A 21444-nucleotide genomic window follows, 5' to 3' on the forward strand; every position below is an offset into this window, starting at 1 on the left:
GAAAAAGCTGTGAATATTTTCCGGATGCACTGTATAGTGTATGATTAAAATGGATCGGAATAAGCAAGGGACTTGACACTGGTGCCCCCTAAAAAAATGGTGCATGATGCCCCTGGAGTCAAAAAATTATGTAAATAATATATGATTGTAATAAATAATTATATAGAGACCCTTTTGGGTGTAACTGGGAAAAAAGAAGAAAGAAAAAAGGAAAACAGTGATCAATCCATCCAAGAAGATTAATGTGAGGAACCTCAGTCTTTTTTGGGAAATCTGAGAACATCAGCAAAACCATTTAAGAAAGAAGCTCTTGTTCACATCATCCTCCATCTGAATGTATTTGCTTGTTAATAGATTTTTGTTTTTTTCTGGAGCATACGGGGGCTGTTCCGGGCAAAATTGGGCATATTGAAGGATTACTGACATGCACATTGCTCTGACAAACACACCATCAATCATTGCTAGATGTTCAACAAACAGAATTAGGGGTAACAACCTGCAGGTGGGTGACAGTCCTCTTTGAGCACTGTATTAAAACATCTTTGTCATAGCATCAGTCAATTAAAAGAAATCAGCATTCGTCGTGTAACACAGGTGACCTTATTAATGCAGATATGCTTACCACATTATGGGGTATTTTCGGCTCAGTAGTGAGTTTGATATATGCAGGGATGCAGGGCATGGTACCATGTCTTCCTCCAGCTCCTCTACCCACTTCTGTTATAAATACTGATCAGGTAAGAGCCTTTTAAAGTAAAAGCTTTTAGCCCTACACATAATGCTTCTCCTACTTTTTGATTTCAGGTAATCCAGGTACAAGAACAGACTTCAGGCACTTTAAATCCCATATTTCTTAAGTGATATCTAAATGTCTGCGTTAAAACTGAGCATATACAAAATATGTATTGAATAGAGCTGAAGAAATCTGATAAATATACTGCTCTATGCAGATTTCTCAGAGGTTGCCCTTTCATAGCTCAGGAGACTTAATGAAGATTTTCATATTTCCTTTAAGTATCAACTTGTTTTTATAGATGTTTCTCCTAAAATTCCTTAGAGAAACAATTGAGACAATTGTTAACATGAGCTATAAAATGAATGATTATATTCAATATGAGTACATATTGAAATTGCTGAGAGCACAGTGAAGTTTGAGAAGTTTCTTGGAAGCATTTGCTCTCATTTTAATCCCACTGATGCCTATGTTAAACAATAAAAATATTAAAGAGACATTTGTGGTATTCATTTTTTATGGTTTAAAGTGGCGTAATTGCCACATTTTCAGCTTTTTAGATATTCCAAAATTAGTTAATATTCCAGTATTTATTTAAATCTTTGTATTCACTCTTTTGCAGTATATGGGCAATTGGTATTTTGTGGCAGCAGCTGCATGGGATGAAGATGATATTAAGCCTTTTAGGAGCACTGACAGTTCTTACCTTCACATCCAGAAAGGCGCCAACTCCACCCTGAAAGTGACTGAAAAAACACGGTGAGTGGAAAGAGACATGCACACATGTATGTTGACATGGCGTAGAAGCTGTTCTATCATTTTCTGTGTGATTCAAGTTCATGTGAACAATTTTTGTTAATGACATCACAGTGGGGAGGAGTGTCAAACAAAATCTTGGGACTACTTTGTTCACTCTATGACAGACCCATTCCTGTTTAGAAAAGGTAGGTGATGTTCAACTGAACCCCCCCCACCCCCACCCCCAAAACACAAAACCAATAATTGAATGAGAACTACCATAGTTCTGATTTTCTGCTGTTCTGTTCTGATACTATTCTTCATTCATGTTTTTAAAGGGATATTTCAGCAAAAAAAATTACAATTCTGGCATCATTTAATCACATCCTCATGTTGTTTCAAACCCATATGACTTTCTTTGTTCCATGGCACACAAAAGGAAATGTTAGGCAGAGTCAGTCCCCTTTCACTTTTATTGCACATTTTTCATACAACGAAAGTGAATGGTGACTGAGAATAACATTCTCTTTTTGTGCTCCTTGGAAGAAAATAATGTGGCTTTAAAACAACATGAGGGTGGGTAAATGACTGCAATTTTCAGTTTAGGGTGAATTATGCCTTTAACATACTTTAACACTTTGTCACTGTTGTCTGAGCAGATTTCGAGGCCGCTGCAGTGATTTGGGATGGCAAGTGGATAAACTGCCCCTCATGCATCTTAATATTGATGATGGATGAAAATGATGAAATGTACACTTTGCTATACAGTCAGTATCATCCTTGATCGTCATATCTTTCCATCTGTTTTGAGAGCACACGCTAACAGCAGTGGAAAAACCCCCATACACAAACGCACTCAATACTTTTTTTCCTTATTGGAATCATAGTCATGAAATCATGACCACTCACATGAGATGAGGACCCTAGTCATATCATTAGCATTAGCTGTTTTATTCTACATGGAGAGGGTCCCCTTATGGGGGCTACCATGTTGAGACCACATGACCAGCTGAATACTACTTGCTTAATCTCAGTAACCACCCTGTAATTGGACACTTTGACTCTTAGATTCAATTAATCATGATTGACTGAGAATCGTGAATTTCCACAATGGCATCTGTAACTGAATACTATTGATTTGAAATGACGCTGCATCCATGTCACTAGGTGTCACTGTAAGACAAAAATTACATCCAAAAAAATTACTGAGTGCACCTTTAATTAACATTGTATCCCATCACCGAATTATACTTGTGTATTTACAGTAGCCCCTTCAAATATTTGGACATATAAAATATGAAACAAAATATTTACCAAGTGGCAGGTACGGATTACCGTCCGGGCCAATGGGGCCAGTGCCCAGGGGCCCTAGACTACCAGGGGGTGCCCTGGGCTTTAAGGCTGCGTGATCTTATCTGGTGACCCCCAAAGATAATTGGCATAATCCATCCCTGCCAAGTGGCATTTATTTTAAAGGAAGATGGCACAAGCACTTTTTATGCAAAATGTTTTTGATATTTGCTCATCTAATGCAATGATATTCATTTTACATGTGACTTCAATGTCTAAAAGTGTCCACATACATTTTGTTGATAACATTAGGTTTCCTACAAAGCATGAGGTATTTTATACAATTTTGATTTGCATTTAATATTTTTAAAAGAATGTATTTAATATGTTTTTGCAACATTTTGCCAAGAGTTATGCTGGTCTTCCATTGCAGATCGTAAAGAAACCACACCAGATGAAGTACTGCAGGAATTTAAATCAAAAATGGAGTGTGTTCTTATGGAAGATTTGGTCAAGTCTCCCAAGAAAAATGGTTGGCCAAACTTTGTGTCAACTTGCAATATTTCATTAAAATGAACTAGCAAAGTCAGACCAGGTTTATGAAAAGTTAATCTATAATTTTTTTTTTTTTTAGGTTATTGTAAATGAGGACACTGTTGATCCTGATCTAAATACAGAGGTAGGTTGAAACTAAAGTTCTAAAGTCTGTTGCCACTGACATGTGACATTGCATGGTTATGATAAAATTTCTCACTCCCATAGGTCACCAGCAGCTGCAGAGATCTTCAAAGTCCAGATCTAAAATAGAACAGTCAAGTACATAATAATTCACTGTTTCTAGTTCTGCTTTTGGATGCAATGACTGTCTTAATTACATGTTTGGAATTTATATATTATCCCAGGTGAGACTGCTTTTAACAAACAGAATCAATATTTCAATAAAATACAGGTGAAAACCAAAACTTTGATTATTGGTATTAATAATTATGATTATGGATTAATAGTGACTGCAACTATCATGATGATAAATTAATGATTATGTAACATGTTAACCTACAGTTTGGTTCCAAACAATTACCACAGTTGTGCAAAACACCCAAAAGTACAGAGTGTTTATAATAATACACAACTGTTTAGCGCAACTGTTAGCATTAGATCATCAGTCTCTGCTATAATTTCATACCTGTTTCTTGGTCCTCTCTGCTGCAGCTGATTCAGTATAATGGTTTTTGTGCTCATCCACCATACACAGCATACAAATACACTTTTCATTAGTCTGACAATAAACTCAATTCAATTTGTCATGTTGAGGGCAGATCATCTCCTGCATTCGTGTTGTGGCATCCATCAAGTTGTGTCTATTTCCTTTGAGGACGTTTTATGTTATTCAAGGAGATTTTCACAGTAAGAGTTCAGACAAACAAGACATCAAACTCCACACATTCAGGTCCAGCATAATTATAAGGACTAGCGGCATGGAGTTTCATCTTCTGTTTCTCTACCACTTCAGGCAGCATGTTGTTTTTACATTTACATTTATTCATTTGGCAGACACTTTTATCCAAAGCAACTTACAATAACAGGTCTCGGAGTGAAGGTCTATCTGCACTGAGGGCAATTGTAGACTCCCTTATGATCATCCTGATCCCAGCAGCCTGTAATACAGCTCATACAGTAACGGTGTACACAAGGAATGGTCACTGGATCCTTCAGAAGATCCAAACAGATTGAAATGTTGAACTGGTCTTGAGACAGAAAAACATTGGCTTCTGCCACTTTACTGTATGTGCACATAATTAGAGAGACAAACCATTCTGTGCCCTATGGCTTGCAGTAAAGTGGAACGGAAACATGTCAGGAAATGTTTCAAATCATCTGTTGCAGCAAACCTCACAAATATTTGACCATACTCTGCTATGTTGTGTACCAAATTTATTCTGTTGTGGTTTTTTCTTCTTCCATAAATTACTATGGTGGCCCAGAGGTGCAAAACTCAATGAAATTTACAAAGCAAACACAAGTTCACAACACAAAGAAATTAAGTCACAACACAAATAAATAGTCACAACACAAAGAAATTAAGCCACAATGCAAATAAATTAAATACTTCCAGCCACCAGGGTGCAACGTCAACCTGGTGAATAAAGTTTAAAATTTTTAGAACTTTATTGGTAGAATTACATGCTTACATGGGAAAGACAGGACATGATAAGACATTCCCAATGTGAGTAAAGTAGATATATGTTTTGATTATGTTATGATTTTCATTTAATTCATACTTTTTGGCAAGACATTTTATGTTGTAGCTTAATTGTTTTGTAGCTTAATTTCTTTATGTTATAGCTTGATTTCTTTGTGTTGTGAATTTTGTTGTGTAAAAAAATATTCAAATTATTCAGAAATAATATTGCATGTTTACAAACTTATGATAAACTAAATAAAGAAATCTTATTGTAAGGCACATCTTACCCCAGTCTCCCCTATTTGTAAGCAATATATCAATGTTTAATTACAAAAACAACACAAATTTACATATAAAAAAAGCTTTATTGTTGAAATTCAAAACTGTATTATTAATAAAAAGTGTTCTTTCCAAAATACACCATAAAAATATAAATCTTTAAAAAATAACACTTCTTATCTTTTTAAGGCATTTTAATCCTTTACTTTTTAAGATGGCTAACTGCAAATTGTGGCTGTGCAAATTACTTAGCTAAATACATTTCATTTTAAGATTACACTTTACAGTGTATATATTTTCACTATCACATGCAATGGAATATGGACTAACTAAAACGTTTTAGTATTTACAGTAATCTTGTGACACAGATTGTTGTCTAGGTGGAGTTACAGTTTCACTGCAGTCACTGGAGCTGAATGGACAAATTATTATGAGCACTGTTTACTATAACCCTTATGTTCCACACAAATTATATTTCTTGCGCTTTCACTTTAATTTTACTACCGTACATACTTTGGTATGAAATAATCATATTTGGTCAATCTTCCTTCTTAATGCTACAAATTACTATTTGAAATAAATAAACAAACTAACACAAAAATGCACAAACCTTTACTTTTGGCATTTTTCCAACATTTTATGTCTTACATTTTTTTTTAATTAATTAATTGCTTTTCGCCCTCATCTTACTGATTGTTTTAATAATAAATGTCATAATAGTGATTATACATTTTCTATAGAACACACATTACATTGAATATTGACTATTTTATCAAGTAATATTCAATGCACCAGAATGTTTCATTGCTCATGTGCACTACAAAAAGATTTACACTAAACATTAAAGGCATGATACAGTGAATATAAACACAATAGATATATATTGGCTACAAGCTAAATACATTTGGATGATTGACTTCTTAAAATTTCACATCCACTTTAAACACTTTTGTTTTGCTCTTTTTCCCTCATGAGCTGCCTTTAAAAACCTTCTCCTATAATTTCTCTGGGCTTTATAAGAAAATTATTATCTTTCTAATCATCCTTGTCAGTTCCTCCAGACGACTCAAGTTCTATTGGACCAGTAGGTCTATGAAATAGAACTCGGAGGACTTGGTCCCTTCTCTTTATCTTAATTATTGTTGGTTAAATATTTAATATTTTACAGACAACGCTGAAACTTCTTAACTTCTCATAAGGATCTTTCTGTTAGAGAAGCTGCCTTGTATGAATTTGACAGAATGATACACATTATATACAGTAAATCTAGAACATGGTTCCTTTGGCAGCACTAATCCCCTGCAAACAATTGTCTATGTAAGTGTCAATAACACTTTACTGTGCAATACAACAGTACAATACTAATTATTGCGCTCACACAACATGTGTGTGTATAACCCTGGCATGTGGCAACAACAAAACACTTCAGTACATGAAGGCACTTGACAAATATGAGGCATCTCTGCAAAGCAAAACTGGCACTTTTTAAGATACATAATTTGCTATTAATGATTAACTATCAACAAGTTTAACAACATTTCAGCAACACTATTAAAACACCCTGGGTATGGCAGCAAAACATTTCTATTATACAGGCATTTAATCTTCTGACCAAACAAGGTAATATGCACATGATGCCCCAGTAACCATAAGAGGTTAAAGAGCCCAACCAAGCCAAGCTAATTTGTTCACAAACACAACTTGCACATTTCATTTTATGTTCTACCATGCAGTGCACCTTCACTGACTCTTAGAGAATTTATAATACTGCAATCCAGTCTTTCATTAAGGAAACTTAGTCAAATAACAAATTCATTCCTAAATGAAAATCCTGCATTGATGCGTTCAAAATGCATTTGAATAAAATGCATGCTTTTCTTAGCATGTATACCTGTTTGAACTTTATTTAATGATTAATATTTAGAATTCTGCTGCTGATCAGTGAAAACACCAACACAATATACTGGTCTACAATTAAATTATAATGCCTATGCAGGATGTGCATTCACATACTCTCTCACTTCCGCTGTTCTTAGACTTCACACAGGTGTATATGTGTCTGTATGTCTCTTCTTCACTCGTTTCTAGATGTGATATCCTGTTATAGAGACACATGGCTGATTTAAGATTCTTTAAAGTATAAATTGTCATGTGTTAGTGCTACATTTGTCTCTAAGTGCAGAAACACAATACACTATGAAGCCAATTTTTAATGTGTACCAAGATTCTCACCTCAGTCTTTGCTCTCCTCCAGCAGACTCTCCCAGATTTAGACATACCTAATATAGAGAACAGGAAATTAGATTGATGATGTTGTTGTAGCCTAATCATAACCTACACCTTAAAATAATAGCTCTAAGCCTAACCGGGGCGATTCTACAATTGCAATCTTTGGGGGGCTCAGCGCTCAATGACACTATTAAATGTGCACAATTAATGTATTCCACTCTTTAGCATAGATTGTGTTTTTTATTTATTCAAGATAGACGGCTAATATTCATTCAGAATATTGTCATTTTCTGTAATGAACACATTTATAAATTATTTTAAAAAACGGAAACTTTTTAAAGGACCATTCATTCAGCTTGGTCAATATTTAGTGGAGTGTATAAACACCAGATGACGTTTCTCTGTATGTCATTAACTTGTGATTCAAGTCTTTTGAGTTTGTTCAAAAGAGAAAATCACTCTGAATGTTTTTATTTTATTTCAATAGAATAACCCTAGTAAAAAAGGTGTGTGTGTGTGTGTGTGTGTGTGTGTGTGTGTGTATTATATATATATATATATATATATATATATATATATATATATATACATATATACACATACACACACACAAACACTGGCGGCCAAAAGTTTGGAATAATGTAAATATTTTGCTCTGGAAAGGAATTGGTACTTTTATTCACCAAAGTGGCATTCAACTGATCACAATGTATAATCAGGACATTAATAAAGTGGAAAAATTACTATTACAATTTTAAACAGAATTTCAGAACTTCTTAAACTACTTCAAAGTGTTCTCATGAAAAAAATCCTCCATGTGCAGCAATGACAGTTTTGCAGATCCTTGGCATTCCAGCTGTCAGTTTGTCAAGATACTCATGTGACATTTCACTCCACACTTCCTGTAGCACTTCTCACACACACCTTAAAGTCTAGCTGATCCCACAAAAGCTCAATGGAGTTAAGATCCATAACACTAAACTCTAAATTTTATTTTTGTTTTTCTGTTTCAAAAGTGTTTTTCTCTTTGCAATTCTTCCCATAAAGCCGGCACCCCTGAGTCTTCTCTTTACTATTGTACATGAAACTGGTGTTGAGCGAGTAGAATTCAATGAAGCTGTCAGCGGAGGACATGTGAGGCGTCTATTTCTCAAACTAGACACTCTGATGTACTTATCCTCTTGTTTAGTTGTACATCTGACCTTCCACATCTCTTTCTGTCCTTGGTAGAGCCAGTTGTCCTTTGTCTTCAAAGACAGTAGTGTAAATCTTTGTATGACATCTTCAGTTTTTGGTCATTTCAAGCACTGTATAGCCTTCATTCCTCAAAAAAAAATGATTGACTGATGAGTTTCTAGAGAAAGCTGTTTCTTTTTTGCATTTTTGGACCTAATATTGACCTTAAGACATGCCAGTCTATTGCATACTGTGGCAACTCAAAAACAAACACAAAGACAATGTTAAGCTTCATTTAATGAACCAAATATCTTTCAACTGTGTTTGATATAATGGCAAGTAATTTTCTAGTACCAAATTAGCAATTTAGCATGATTACTCAAGGGTAAGGTTTTGGAGTGATGGCTGCTGGAAATGGGGCCGGTCTAGATTTGATCAAAATTACTTTTTTCAAATGTTTTTTTTTTTTTACATCAGTAATGTCCTGACTCTACTTTGTGATCAGTTGAATGCCACTTTGGTGAATTAAAGTACCAAATTTCCTTCCGAAACAGCAAAATCTGTACATTATTCTAAACTTTTGGCCGCCAATGTATATAAAAGATTAGTTCAGATATCCATTTTTGTAAATCACACTAGATGGCAACAAATGAACAGCTTTTATGTGTTTTGTGTCATTAAACCATTGATGAACAAGATTGATTGTGCTGTTTGATGCGCTTAAGAGTTGTTTCTCTCCAGCGCATAATTTACATTTTACTGCTATTTTTTATGTTTACACTTGTATACATGTTATGAATTCAAATCAGGTGGGTATTTCAATGCATTTAGCAAAACTGTTTGTTTTCACCCCATGCGAGTCTCCATTAAACTTCACTGAGCAAGCGAGCATCCACATCCGCACCAGTTAAACAGATCACAATGGAAAATGTGACCGGTGGAGTGCAATCATCTTGATTTAAGTCATGCAACTTCATACCATGATTTCAGCTTTAATGTAATCATTTGGGTAGCTCATAGGTATTACACTGATGTCTTCAATGTCAAGGTGTGGTGGTAAGTCTTTTAGATGATTTCTTATCCTCATGCAAGCGCATGTAATATAATGACACTGGGACGAGAGTGAATTTGCACTGGGGGTTGTACATGCTTGTTTTGATTATTGGAGGGTTATTGGCTACCTCCCTTCATCCCCCCTGGAATCTACACCCCTGCAAAAAGATCTCTTGTGCTTGTGCCAGGCTGGTTACTGGCTGTTGTTATGGTTATGGACGGAGGCTGCATGTCGCGGACAGAACGTGAACTTTCAAATCACGTTAAACTGCGACTTAAACACACAAAGTCCAAAATATAAGCAAGGAATTTGATCTACAAGTTGCATAATCATAAAAAAGGGACTTAAATCATGTTTGGGAGCATTTGAAAAACTGACTGAAGATGATCGGATGTAATACAGACAACAAAATAAATCAAATTTCTTTAATAATTCTTTAATAATTTCTTTCTTTAATGCAGAAGAAAAACCAGTGTGATGCCATAAAGTAGGTCTACATTTTGTGCACCTCTGTTCACCTAAAATGTACTTAATTCCAACGACTCCAAGCCCTCCAGTTACATTGAAGCACAATATTCTGCACCCAGGATGCAGATAAGCGGTGTTGCCTCATTTTATTTTATTTTATCCCAAAGCACTAAATAGCATCAGAAACTACCACCAGACTTAACAAGTGATGATTATGCTCCTATATACACAGATGTAATATTTTTTTATTCCAAATAACTTTATATTATTTTTGTAATATGTTTTTGAGGGACAAAGAGCGCATCGCTCGCACCTCAAAGAAATCTGAGTCTTGGTACAGTATATCACATTAAAATTAGAGGTCAACCGATATTGATTTTGCTGATACGACAATGTGTTGAAAGAAAGGCAATTATTCTGCCAATAGTTTTTAAAATTGTTACCCAATATTAAAAGTATTTTCCTCCTTTGTTGGGAGGGCCAGACAGAGGCACCAAGAGTCTAAATTTAATTAAATTACAGATTTCCCGGTTTCCCATGGAGGACCGTCTAGTATTTCTATCATCTCTAGAAACCAGGACGCTCTTAAGAAATGTACGAATTTCAGGTATGGGGAAGTTCACTGGGTCTTTGCTGTGTGAAAAGCACCAATTGGTGAACACATTCCATTTCAGTGCGTAAAGGCGTCTCATTGATGTCGCTCTAGCCTGTAATATGGTGTTCAGAATAGACCGTGTTCATAATAGACTTTTTAAAAGCCAAAAATTCTGGCTTGTCCACTGTGCTCCGTTCAAAGGCCACATGTGTAGTCTTCGCAGCCCTGACTGGGGATGCCAAACTGTGCCTTGTGTTTGAAAGAGAAGTTCGTTCTTCAGCGGTTTCACATGGAGGACCGTCTAGTATTTCTATCATCTCTAGAAACCAGGGCTATTTCAGCACAATTAACAGGAATGTTTCATTGTCCACTCGGACTTTGTTGATGACAGATTGAAGGAGGCGTGTGCCAGTACGAGGTCCACCTCAAATTCATCCTGCTCAACCTCGAGGCCTTGCCGTGCTTCCTGTCGATGATCCTGTCCCTGACCCTGTCTGAATATTATTTATAATATGCTAACGGTCCTGATATTTGATAGTCTTCCTGATAATGCCATATGTAATGTCTGATTTCACCAGTATATTTATACCATGACAAACATCCTTGATAGCACACATAAATCATCCAGACTTCTATTTGATGTGTGTGTTTGCATCTGGAAGATGTATGTCTCATCTGCAAGACATCTATTAGACATTTTTTCTAGGATGTCAATAAGACATTGAGCAGATGTTTTTTAGACATTTATCATTTACAATGTTTGTAATTTTGATCTTTTGATGTTAGATGTTAAGATGTTGAAAAGTTAAAAGTTAGAATAGTTCAGAAACACGTAATCAGTGACAATACTATTTAAATACGTACAAAATTAATTTAAAATACTTAAAATGTATGTAATCAGTGACTGTGTTCAAGCATATGTATCTAGCATAATTATGTATTTTTCAGCTGGGCAGAATTATTGATATTTTTTATTCTGGTGTCACCATTGCCCTCTGCTGGGCTGATTTTTTTTTATCCCACTCCATCCTGAATGGTTCGTCATATGAACAATGAACAGTACTTTTTAAGTATTAGAAGTAAAGGAAAGGAACTGTTTTGCATATGTCCTGAAAGTAATAATAATAACAATAATAAATTCAAACTTAACTTTTTATGATTCAGGCTTTGTTCAAAGTTGTGTGAGAGTATAGAATCATGAATTCAGAACTGTAAATTGAACCAAATCCGTACGCCCTTTTATCATTCCTTTTTTTTTTTATCATGTTTTAATAAAATAAAGGAAATTAAATTTAGGTTTTTATCCGATTAATCGGATAAAAAGAAATAATAGAAGATTAATCAATTATCAAAATTATTGTTAGTTGAAGCCCTAGTTTATATGCATCCTGATGTCATTAGTCAATTTTATTCTTGATTACTCCAGCCCCTTTCTCTCCTTGTTAAACATGATTACTGACCTAAATGAGTGACATGCCACCTCTCCTTCAATTGGTCAGAAGAAGGCGCTGACATCGATCGTTCATGAAGTGAATGAGGAAAATGTTGAATTGTTCAGTGGGTCAAAGAAATTATATGCTCCTTCACAGCCCACACTCCAATGCTATTGGCTCACCCTACAGTCAGTCTTTACAAGTGGGAAAAACCACCAAAGTGCCTAGGGGTGCAAACAAGTGCAGTGTTAAGGCTGCTGTTGTTTAAAACACTTACGTGCTGAATTTTAGGGGGGGCTGATGCCCTCCTAAAAAGGGTCTAGTAATGCCTATGAGCCTAAACCTATCCCTAAACCTATCCCTCTGATTGCTTTATAGGAATGTTGTTCAACAAGCATGTTCATCCAGGAACATGGGAAAACCAACTGAAATTGTTAAATCATACTAAAGTCACCATGAGATCAAAACAGACCATATTTACTTTCTTAAAGTGATAGTACACCCAAAAAGGAAAATTATCTCATCATTTACTCACCCTCATGCCATCCCAGATGTGTATGACTTTCTTCTGCAGAATACAAATGAAGATTTTTAGATTAAAATTTAAGATCTGTTGGTCCTCACAGTGCAAGTGAATAGTGACCAGAACTTTGAAGGCCCAAAAGGCAATATAAAATTAATCTATAAGACTCTTATTGTTAAAGGAGAATGAAAATGTGCTTATAATTTACTCACCCTCAGGCCATCCAAGATGTATCTCAGTTACTTTCTTCATCAAAACAGAATTTAAGATTTTTAGGATTTCATTTCAGGCCTCCTCCTTTAAACAATGCAAGTGAATGTACATTATTTTGATGGTCCAAAATGTATATTTAGGGTGCATCAAAATAATCGACATGACTCAAAACCCAAACGATTGATTATTTTTAGAAACAAAACTTATATACTACAAATGTTCACTTCTGCACATCTCTGTGATGCGCGCTCATGAGAGGGATGATGTAAGCTCATTGGTAAGGTCACATGGGGAGGAAGAGGCAGGAAGCTCATCATTGTTTACAAGAGGAGCGATGTACAAAAGTTCAATTGTCTTTGCTGTAGATTTGTATAAGTGTATAGTTCAAAATGGTAATTTGGTTTTTGTATCCTGGATGCTTTAACCTTCAGAAACCCCAAAGTAAATGCACGCTGGGAAAAATAGAAGGAAGGCAGGAAGCACATCATTGTTTACAAGAGAAACTTGCACAGACCAAGCGCTTTTTATAAAATCAAAAATTATTTCTAAATGATAATAAAAAAACATTACTGCAGTATATAACCATACTTTATTTCAGAGCAATGCCGTTGCGTTATCAACTGTGCTTTTTCTTTAGCAGAAATATATAGATTATATGACTGTCAGGAATTCAAGCCACACCAGTTGTAGTTAGTGAAACCAAGTGTGAGAGCATTTACTGAGATTCACAGGATTTACAGGGTTTACACAGGGAATAACGAAATACATGTAACGGGAATACGAATTTAAAATACAAAACATAAATAACTGTATTCCACTATAGTTACAATTTTAATAATTGGTATTTAGAATACAGTTACATTTCAAAAGTATTGTTACTGAAGAGATTATTGATGAGATTACTTTGCATTTTATTGTCATTTGTTTCTAGTTGTCAATAATTAAATATTTAGTCCTTGCAATCCAAAGTGCATTTGAACAGCGGTGAAACACTTTCTCATGATGTGTTACATTCATACGAGCAGAAAGAGAAGTAAGTTTGAAGTAAGTTTGGAGCAGAAGAAATAGAAATAAACCTTGTGTAAATTGTCAGCTTTACGCTAAGTTAAAATGCTATTTCAAGCCATTTTACATGTACATGTTACCAGGCAAGAAAATTCAAGTTAGATCATAATTTCTTTTTTTCTAGTAAGACCTTTGATATTACGGTAAAAATCGTATTCTTGATAGTAATTTTTGTATTGTTTTCCTGTAAAAATATCAATTTGATTTATCTTTACAACACTGCATAAGATATTTAGGTTTTTCAGAGAATGTATTTTTAACATATGTATTTTGTCTCTCTTGTACTGGCAGATTATTTAAAGTCAAAACAAGTGAAAAAATCTACTAGTGCTGAAGAAGTAATCCAAAGTATTGAGAATACGTTACTGACCTTGAGTAATCTAATAGAATACGTTACAAATTACACCATGTATTCTGTAATCTGTAGTGGAATACATTTAAAAAGTAGCCCTCCCATCCCTGTGTATGGATGTACTGATATCCAGGTTCAGCACGATAAGCCAAAGCTTCAATCACTCATAATCATGTATAAGCAGTCGATGAAAAGTTAATATTTTTCCCGGTGTGCATTTTCTTTGGAGTTTCTGAAGGTTGAAGCATCCAGGATACAAACACCAAATGACCATTTTGAACAATTACATATATACCTACAGCAAAGACAATAAAACTTTTGTACATTGCTCCTCTTGTAAACAATGACACGTTTCCTGCCTCCTCCTCCCAGAGTGACCTTACCAACGAGCTTACGCCATCCCGCTCTCATGAGCGCACGTCACAGAGATGAATGGAAGTGAACATGTGTAGTTTAAAAGTATATAAGTATTGTTTTGTTTCTAAAAATAATCAATCATTTGAGTTCAGAAGAAATGTATTTGTCGACTGGAGTCATACACCAAATTTTCATTTTTGGGTGAACTATACCTTTAAATCGATATCTTCAGAAGCGATATGATGAGTGTTTAACTTGCATTGTGAGGGCTAACAGAGCTTAAACATTCTTCTAAAAATCTTTGTTTGTGTTCTGCAGAAGAAAGAAAGTCATACACATTGGGGATGGCATGAGGTTGAGGGTGAGAATTTTCATTTTTGGGTGAACTATCCCTTTAATACATGCTACTGGTCTTATTGTGCATCATTCATCAATGCATGTTATTTATAAGAATGTTTGTCATTATACAGTAATCTTTCATCAAAAAGCCCTAAAATTCCACCTGTTTTACAGATTATCCAATTGTTTCCATCGTACATTTTTTACTCATTGAATATTCTGTTTCATTTGAAAATGTGTCAGATTACAGAAATAAAATGGGTTGCATTGGTTTCATGTGGATTTTAAACTTGCAGTACAACTAACTGTTTATTTTGTTTTTTGTTTACGTTTGTTTTGTTTACTCACATAGGGAATAAAGCAGAACAAAGAATGCCACTGCTACAGAAACTCCTCCCAGCAGCCACCTGTAAAGATTAGACATCATAAGTCTGGGAGAAGAGCTCCGCCCATTTTAATAAAAAATGAGCCAGAGGAGATAGAAATCTCTCTCTCTCTCTCTCTCTTTCTCTCTCTTACACACACACACACACACACACACACACACACACACACAAACAAACTTTTATTACCTGGAGGATAAGGCAATGCAGAGGCACAGAGTGAGGGTCAGCAGGAGTACTCTCAGCAGCACAGTGTCTGAAATAAGCAAAAATAATTAAAATCTTCAACTGACCAATGCATTTAACAGCTGTGTTTAAAGATGCCGTAAGTGTTCTGTTTTTTTTTTTAGGGGAAATATCATGCATAAATGTCTTTACTAAAAAAAATATGTGTCCTGTTTTTGTGACCAATCAAAAAACACTCTCTGCCAGTTTCATTTAGAATATTGCATGTTTGTCATTTTGCACAATTGCTAACATCAGGTTGGTGGACATATTTTTAGAGGGCAGGGTTTTGGAGAGAGGGCATGTGATTAAAAATAGAAAAGTTTCTGAAATCACTTTCAGCACATTTCACATTCATCGAGAAGTGTCATTAATTGAGGATCTGAGCTGCCATTGGCTGGGACAGTGAAGCCTTCATACTATATCTCTCACCTGACGATGTCTTGCTGGATGGACTATAACTGTTGAGGTGACAGATGGATGGAGGAGGAACATCTAGAAGACCGCTAACTGATTGGCTGAAATGTTCGTGGGCGGGGCATGCATCAGACTGAGGCTCCTCCTCTTCTAGCTGAGTTTGAGGAGCCAGTTTCTCAGGTGAGGAAACAGAATCTGTGGGATCTGCATATATATATGCATGTTCATAAAAACACATTTGCACACACTAACAAACTGGCAGTTTCAAAGATTTAGCTGCACTCTAAAACTAGAAGCCGCCTAACCGTAAGTAAAGCTCATAGGTGTAGCTTTCTCATAGTTGTGATCCAGCTCTTCCACCTCCCATGATGATGATGACTGGAGGGGAGTGATGGGGTCAGACCTTCTAAAAACACTTCCTTCCAGCCAGGACTGGCATGATTGGCTCATATCACTCAGAAGACTGGCCAATGACCTTTTTGCCCTGCGTCGTCGCCTGAATATTCTGCATGCACACACACACACACACACACAAACATACTTGCAATTTGAGTTAATGTTTTTGTGTAGTTGTGTACAGTGGGTAGGTAAGTACTGAATAACACGCCACTGATGACCAACATGTACTTTATGTGTAGTTCTTTTGTAGCACTGCCTTTAATAACACTTTGTATTGTTATTACAATTGTAATTTATTATATAACATGGACGTTGTAACATTTAAAGGGATAGTTTACCTAAAAAATTTAATTCTCTCATCATTTACTCACCCTCATGCCATCCCAGATGTGTATGACTTTCTTTGATTTACAGAACACAAACACAGATCGTAAGAAGAAAATTTCAGCTTTGTAGGTCCATACAATGCAAGTGAATGGTGGCCAGATCTTTGAAGCTCCAGAAAGCACATAAAGGCAGCATAAAAGTAATCCATGCAACTCTGACTTCTGAAGCAATCTAATCAATTTTGGATGAGAACAGACCAAAATGTATGGACCTACAAAGCTGAGATATCTTTCTAAAAGTCATTGTTTGTGTTCTGCAGAAGAAAGAACCTCACACACATCTGGGATGGCATGAAGGTGAGTAAATGATGAGAGATTTCATTTTGGGGTGAAACATTTCTTTTAGATCTTGCAGAATAACTGCAACCAAACATGAAGAAAAAAGTGGCATTAACATTTACAATTTTAAAAGGCCACTGAATACAAAATGAACATAAAACATATTATGTATTGAATCACACTTCAGGAGTTTCCTAAATAAATTAAAACACATATTCACACAAACATAGCCCTAAAACTCACCGGACGTGATTCTCTTTGTATGAGATGCTAGTTTGTGAGGGAGTCAGGGTGACATTACCCTCCTCGTCTGTACTAAAACTGTCCTCTGTCAGTACATAATAACCATTGGCTAGTAGGCGCGGACTTCGCCGACAAGCACACACCGAGCCGGTCAGCGGATTGGTAGAGAAACACTCAAAGGAAGAGTCAGAGATGTGGGAGGTGTCAAGACTGAAAGAAACAAACAACAATAACTTGCATGCACATGTACAGGAACAAACATTGTTTCAGATGCACAATCATGCAGTGCTCATATATTTAATGAAAATAATGAGCAATGAAAATAATGGAAGATGTTATGAATTTATGTTGCAGCTGCATGACTGCATACCTGTGACAAATGTGTTCAGATGCCAAGCTCCTGGTCTTAATTGGAGAACCTATGAAAAACATCAAGTCCTCATTACAAATTCCTTTCAAGGAATGTGTGTGCAAGAAAAAAGAGAATAAGAGAGATGTGTGATATAAGGGCATACTTACTCGTAACAGCTCCTCTGAAGAACAAAGCCATGGCTTGCACCGTTGCCAAACCTGTAACACAATAACATTTTGGTTTAATAGCTAGTGAATCCCATATAACATTCAACTAAACGTCCAGCTAACATTCCCCCTTTATTTAAGTCAAATTTCCAAAACCGAGAGTAATGATGCAAAGCTTTAATTATGTTGAGAGTTCCTAAAGATGAAATCTAACAGTCAATTGAAGGTCTGTCAGAGATTTTCCAAAGCACACTCACTTTATAGTCCACAAAAATATCAAATAAACTCCTAATCAGCTAACTTTTAAATATTATATAAAGACTTAAAGCAGGCAGAGAGAAATGCTCCCTCACAGCAAAACAAACAGGAAATCAATAAAGACAACATAAATGTAAATTGTTACATAATAATGATGTCATGAAGGCATGATCAAGAAAGACAACAATACATGAAAAATAAACACAACTGTACATTTGCTCTCAGTGTCTCTGCTTTCTTGGCATGACCCAGATCCACAATCAACCTTCAGCTTAGACACACAAGGGCGGTTTAATAAACCATTTATTAAATAATCCTTGATATAATTTACTTTCCAGAAACAGCTTAAAACAAGAACAGCTAATCAAAAATACAAGCAGTGACTGGCGTTGAAAATGAAACATTTCTTAAAAATCCCCTCACAAGCACAATGCTGTCAGCATTTGTGGCATACTATAGTTACCACAAAAAGTAATGTTGACTCTTCCCTAATTTTCTTAAAAAAATAATAAATCAAGGTTACAGTGAAGCAATTGGAAGTGAATGGGGCCAATGTAAGGGTGAGTAACTATGCCACCATGAGGACCTAGAGCACATTAGGAATTGGGCATTCCAAATTGGGGAGAAAAAAGTAGAGGATAAATGGGAAGTGGGATTGGGATGGTGATGGTGATGGAGGATCAGGAAGCCATCATGATCTAGATAGGGATGATGCTGGCAAAGTGGGTGGATATCAGTTAGTGTCATTTGTGTGTATGAGTGCGCTGTGCAGCTGCTATCAGACAGCCTAGAAAGAGAAGCTGAGGATTCCAATGGCAGAGAATGTGGGAGTACAAAAGCAAATGCTCACACACAGCAGCCCATTTATTTTTGCTCAGAAGTCTGTTCCCAGATTAATCACATGACACAACTTCTGTTTTTGTTTGAACAGATAGTCCCCACAACTCTGTGTATCTCTCTCACAGACACACATATTTCATGTAGTCTCTAAAGAAGGTTAGAAACAAGAAATGACCACAAGAGAAATAACTGTGGAAAAATTACACAACGTCATCAACATTACATCATTTATCGATGTAAATACAGTCCAAAATAATGTTGAGATTTCAACAGTGATAGTGAAATGATCTGTAAGCATCTGCAATGAAAAATGTCACTAATTTTACCACAAAACCACACACATAGTCAAACAAATATGCAATAACCACGAAAACAGCCTTAAATATATATATATATATTTGAAGTCAGAAGTTTACATACACTTGAAGTCATTCAAACAAATTTTTAACCACTCCACAGATTTCATATTAGCAAACTATAGTTTTGGCAAGTATTCTAGGACATCTACTTTGTGCATGACATGAGTAATTTCTCCAACAATTGTTTACAGACAGATTGTCAAGCCTTTAGGCAATTAGCTTCTGATAGGCTATTTGGAGTCAATTGGAGGTGTACCTGTGGATGTATTTTAAGGCCAACCTTCAAACAAATCTAGTTTTTCCTTGGGAGCAATTTCCAAATGCCTGAAGGTACCATGTTCATCTGTACAAACAATAGTATGCAAGTATAAACACCATGGGACCATGCAGCCATCATACCGCTCAGGAAGGAGATGCATTCTGTCTCCTTGTGATGAATGTAGATTGGAGCCAAAACTGCAAATCAATCCCAGAACAACAGCAAAGGACCTTGTGAAGATGCTGGATGAAACGGGTAGACAAGTATCTATATCCACAGTAAAACTAGTCCTATATCAACATAACCTGAAAGACTGCTCAGCAAGGAAGAAGCCACTGCTCCAAAACCACCATAAAAATAAAGCAAGACTGCAATTTGCAAGTGCATGAGGATAAATATCTTACTTTTTTGAGATATGTCCTCTGGTCTGATGAAACAAAAATTTTACTGTTTGGCCATAATGACAATTGTTATGTTTGGAGGAAAAAGGGTGAGGATTGCAAGCCAAATAACACCATCCCAACCAAGAAGCATGTGGATGGCAGCATCATGTTGTCGGGGTGCTTTGCTGCAGGAGGGACTGGTGCACTTCACAATATAGATGGCATCATGAGGAAGGAAAATTATGTGGATATATTGAAGGAAAATTATGTGGATATATTGAAGCAACATCTGGAAGTTAAAGCTTGGTCGCAAATGGGTCTTCCAAATGGACAATAACCCCGAGCATACCTCCAAAGTTGTGGCAAAACAAAGTCATGGAAAGAATTAGAGTGGCCATCACAAAGCCCTGACCTAAATCCAATAGAATATTTGTGGACAGAACTGAAATAGCATGTGAAAGCAAGGAGGCCTACAAACCTGACTCAGTTACACCAGTTCTGTCTGGAGGAATGGGCCAAAATTCCAGAAATTTATTGTGAGAAGCTTGTGGAGGACTACCCAAAACATTTGATCCACGTTAAACAATGTATAGGTAATTCTAACAAATACTAAGAAAGTGTAAACATCTGACCCACTGGGAATATGATGAAATAAATAAAAGCTAATAAATAAATCAGTCTCTCTATTGTTCTGATATTTCACATTCTTAAAATAAAGTAGTAATCTTAACTGACCTAAGACAGGGAAAGTTTTCTGTGATTAAATGTGAGGAATTCTGAAAAACTGAGTTTAAATGTATTTGGCTAAGGTGTAAACGTCTGACTTCAATTGTCTCTCTCTCTCTCTCTCTCTCTCTCTGTCTGTGGTTATGTGTGTGTGTGTGTAGAGTGCTAAAATTGTTTTCAGCTTTATTATGATGATGTTTGTTATTGTTGTGTATAAGAACAATAATCAGCTAATACTAATATCTAATTATTGACTATTTAAATCATAATATAAGAATAAATACCATGTTTTTGCAATAAAAAATAAGTCAGGTTTGTGTGATATTTCCGCAAAATTCAGCATTACGATTGTTTTTATGTTCTGCAGATGAGCAGTCTGGACGCTTCTCCGGTCTTTGGCTCGCGGCCTGCGATAAAAACGCGATGCGCGAAAGATGCAAGTTTATTATCTCTTTTTAATACCAAACCTAAAAAGCATGTAATTGAAAAGACTTTCCGAAGCGTAATGTAAAACAAACATCCGGTTCCTTCTGACACTTTCATTATTCCTTACCGCTTTATCTGTCCCGCATCTATTGTGCAAAACAAACAAAACAGCCGAGATTTAGAAACGAGAGAGAATTAAGACTTATAAGACTCACCTAAATTTATGAGAATGCGATTCCCCAGCGGATCAAGGCTGTCCGCTGGTACAGTTACAAACACTGACAGGCATGAAGAAGAGCCGCGCCTACTGAGAGAG

The 21444-nt window shown here is 35.9% G+C and overlaps 2 protein-coding genes across 4 annotated transcripts; one reads left to right on the plus strand and one right to left on the minus strand.

The window, feature by feature from the left end:
* Positions 1 to 508: 508 nt before the first annotated feature.
* On the plus strand, positions 509 to 3739 carry apom (apolipoprotein M). The gene is made up of 7 exons (XM_052128856.1): positions 509 to 737; positions 1356 to 1492; positions 1604 to 1677; positions 2131 to 2238; positions 3195 to 3293; positions 3396 to 3440; positions 3524 to 3739. The coding sequence occupies exons 1-6, from the start codon at positions 615 to 617 to the stop codon at positions 3407 to 3409; spliced, it is 555 nt and encodes a 184-aa protein (XP_051984816.1). The 5' UTR covers positions 509 to 614; the 3' UTR covers positions 3410 to 3440; positions 3524 to 3739.
* Positions 3740 to 4994: 1255 nt separating this feature from the next.
* Positions 4995 to 21427, minus strand: tmem71 (transmembrane protein 71). Of its 3 annotated transcripts, none has more exons than XR_007970768.1 (11): positions 21344 to 21427; positions 17878 to 17928; positions 17729 to 17777; positions 17359 to 17568; positions 16357 to 16556; positions 16067 to 16255; positions 15599 to 15665; positions 15375 to 15433; positions 12205 to 12401; positions 7455 to 7501; positions 4995 to 7320 (listed from the first exon to the last, which is right to left on the minus strand). XR_007970768.1 is itself a non-coding variant. In XM_052128854.1 (10 exons), exons 2-10 carry the CDS (start codon positions 17906 to 17908, stop codon positions 7297 to 7299), a joined length of 876 nt encoding a protein of 291 aa, XP_051984814.1. In that variant the 5' UTR covers positions 17909 to 17928; positions 21344 to 21427; the 3' UTR covers positions 4997 to 7296. The 3 variants fall into 3 exon arrangements, 1 of the variants encoding a protein (XP_051984814.1); XR_007970769.1 differs by lacking the exon at positions 12205 to 12401 and adding an exon at positions 12713 to 12745 and having other exon boundaries at positions 4996 to 7320; XM_052128854.1 differs by lacking the exon at positions 12205 to 12401 and having other exon boundaries at positions 4997 to 7320.
* Positions 21428 to 21444: the final 17 nt, after the last annotated feature.

The sequence above is a fragment of the Xyrauchen texanus genome, chromosome 6 (assembly GCF_025860055.1).
Source record: "Xyrauchen texanus isolate HMW12.3.18 chromosome 6, RBS_HiC_50CHRs, whole genome shotgun sequence".
NCBI lineage: Eukaryota > Metazoa > Chordata > Actinopteri > Cypriniformes > Catostomidae > Xyrauchen > Xyrauchen texanus.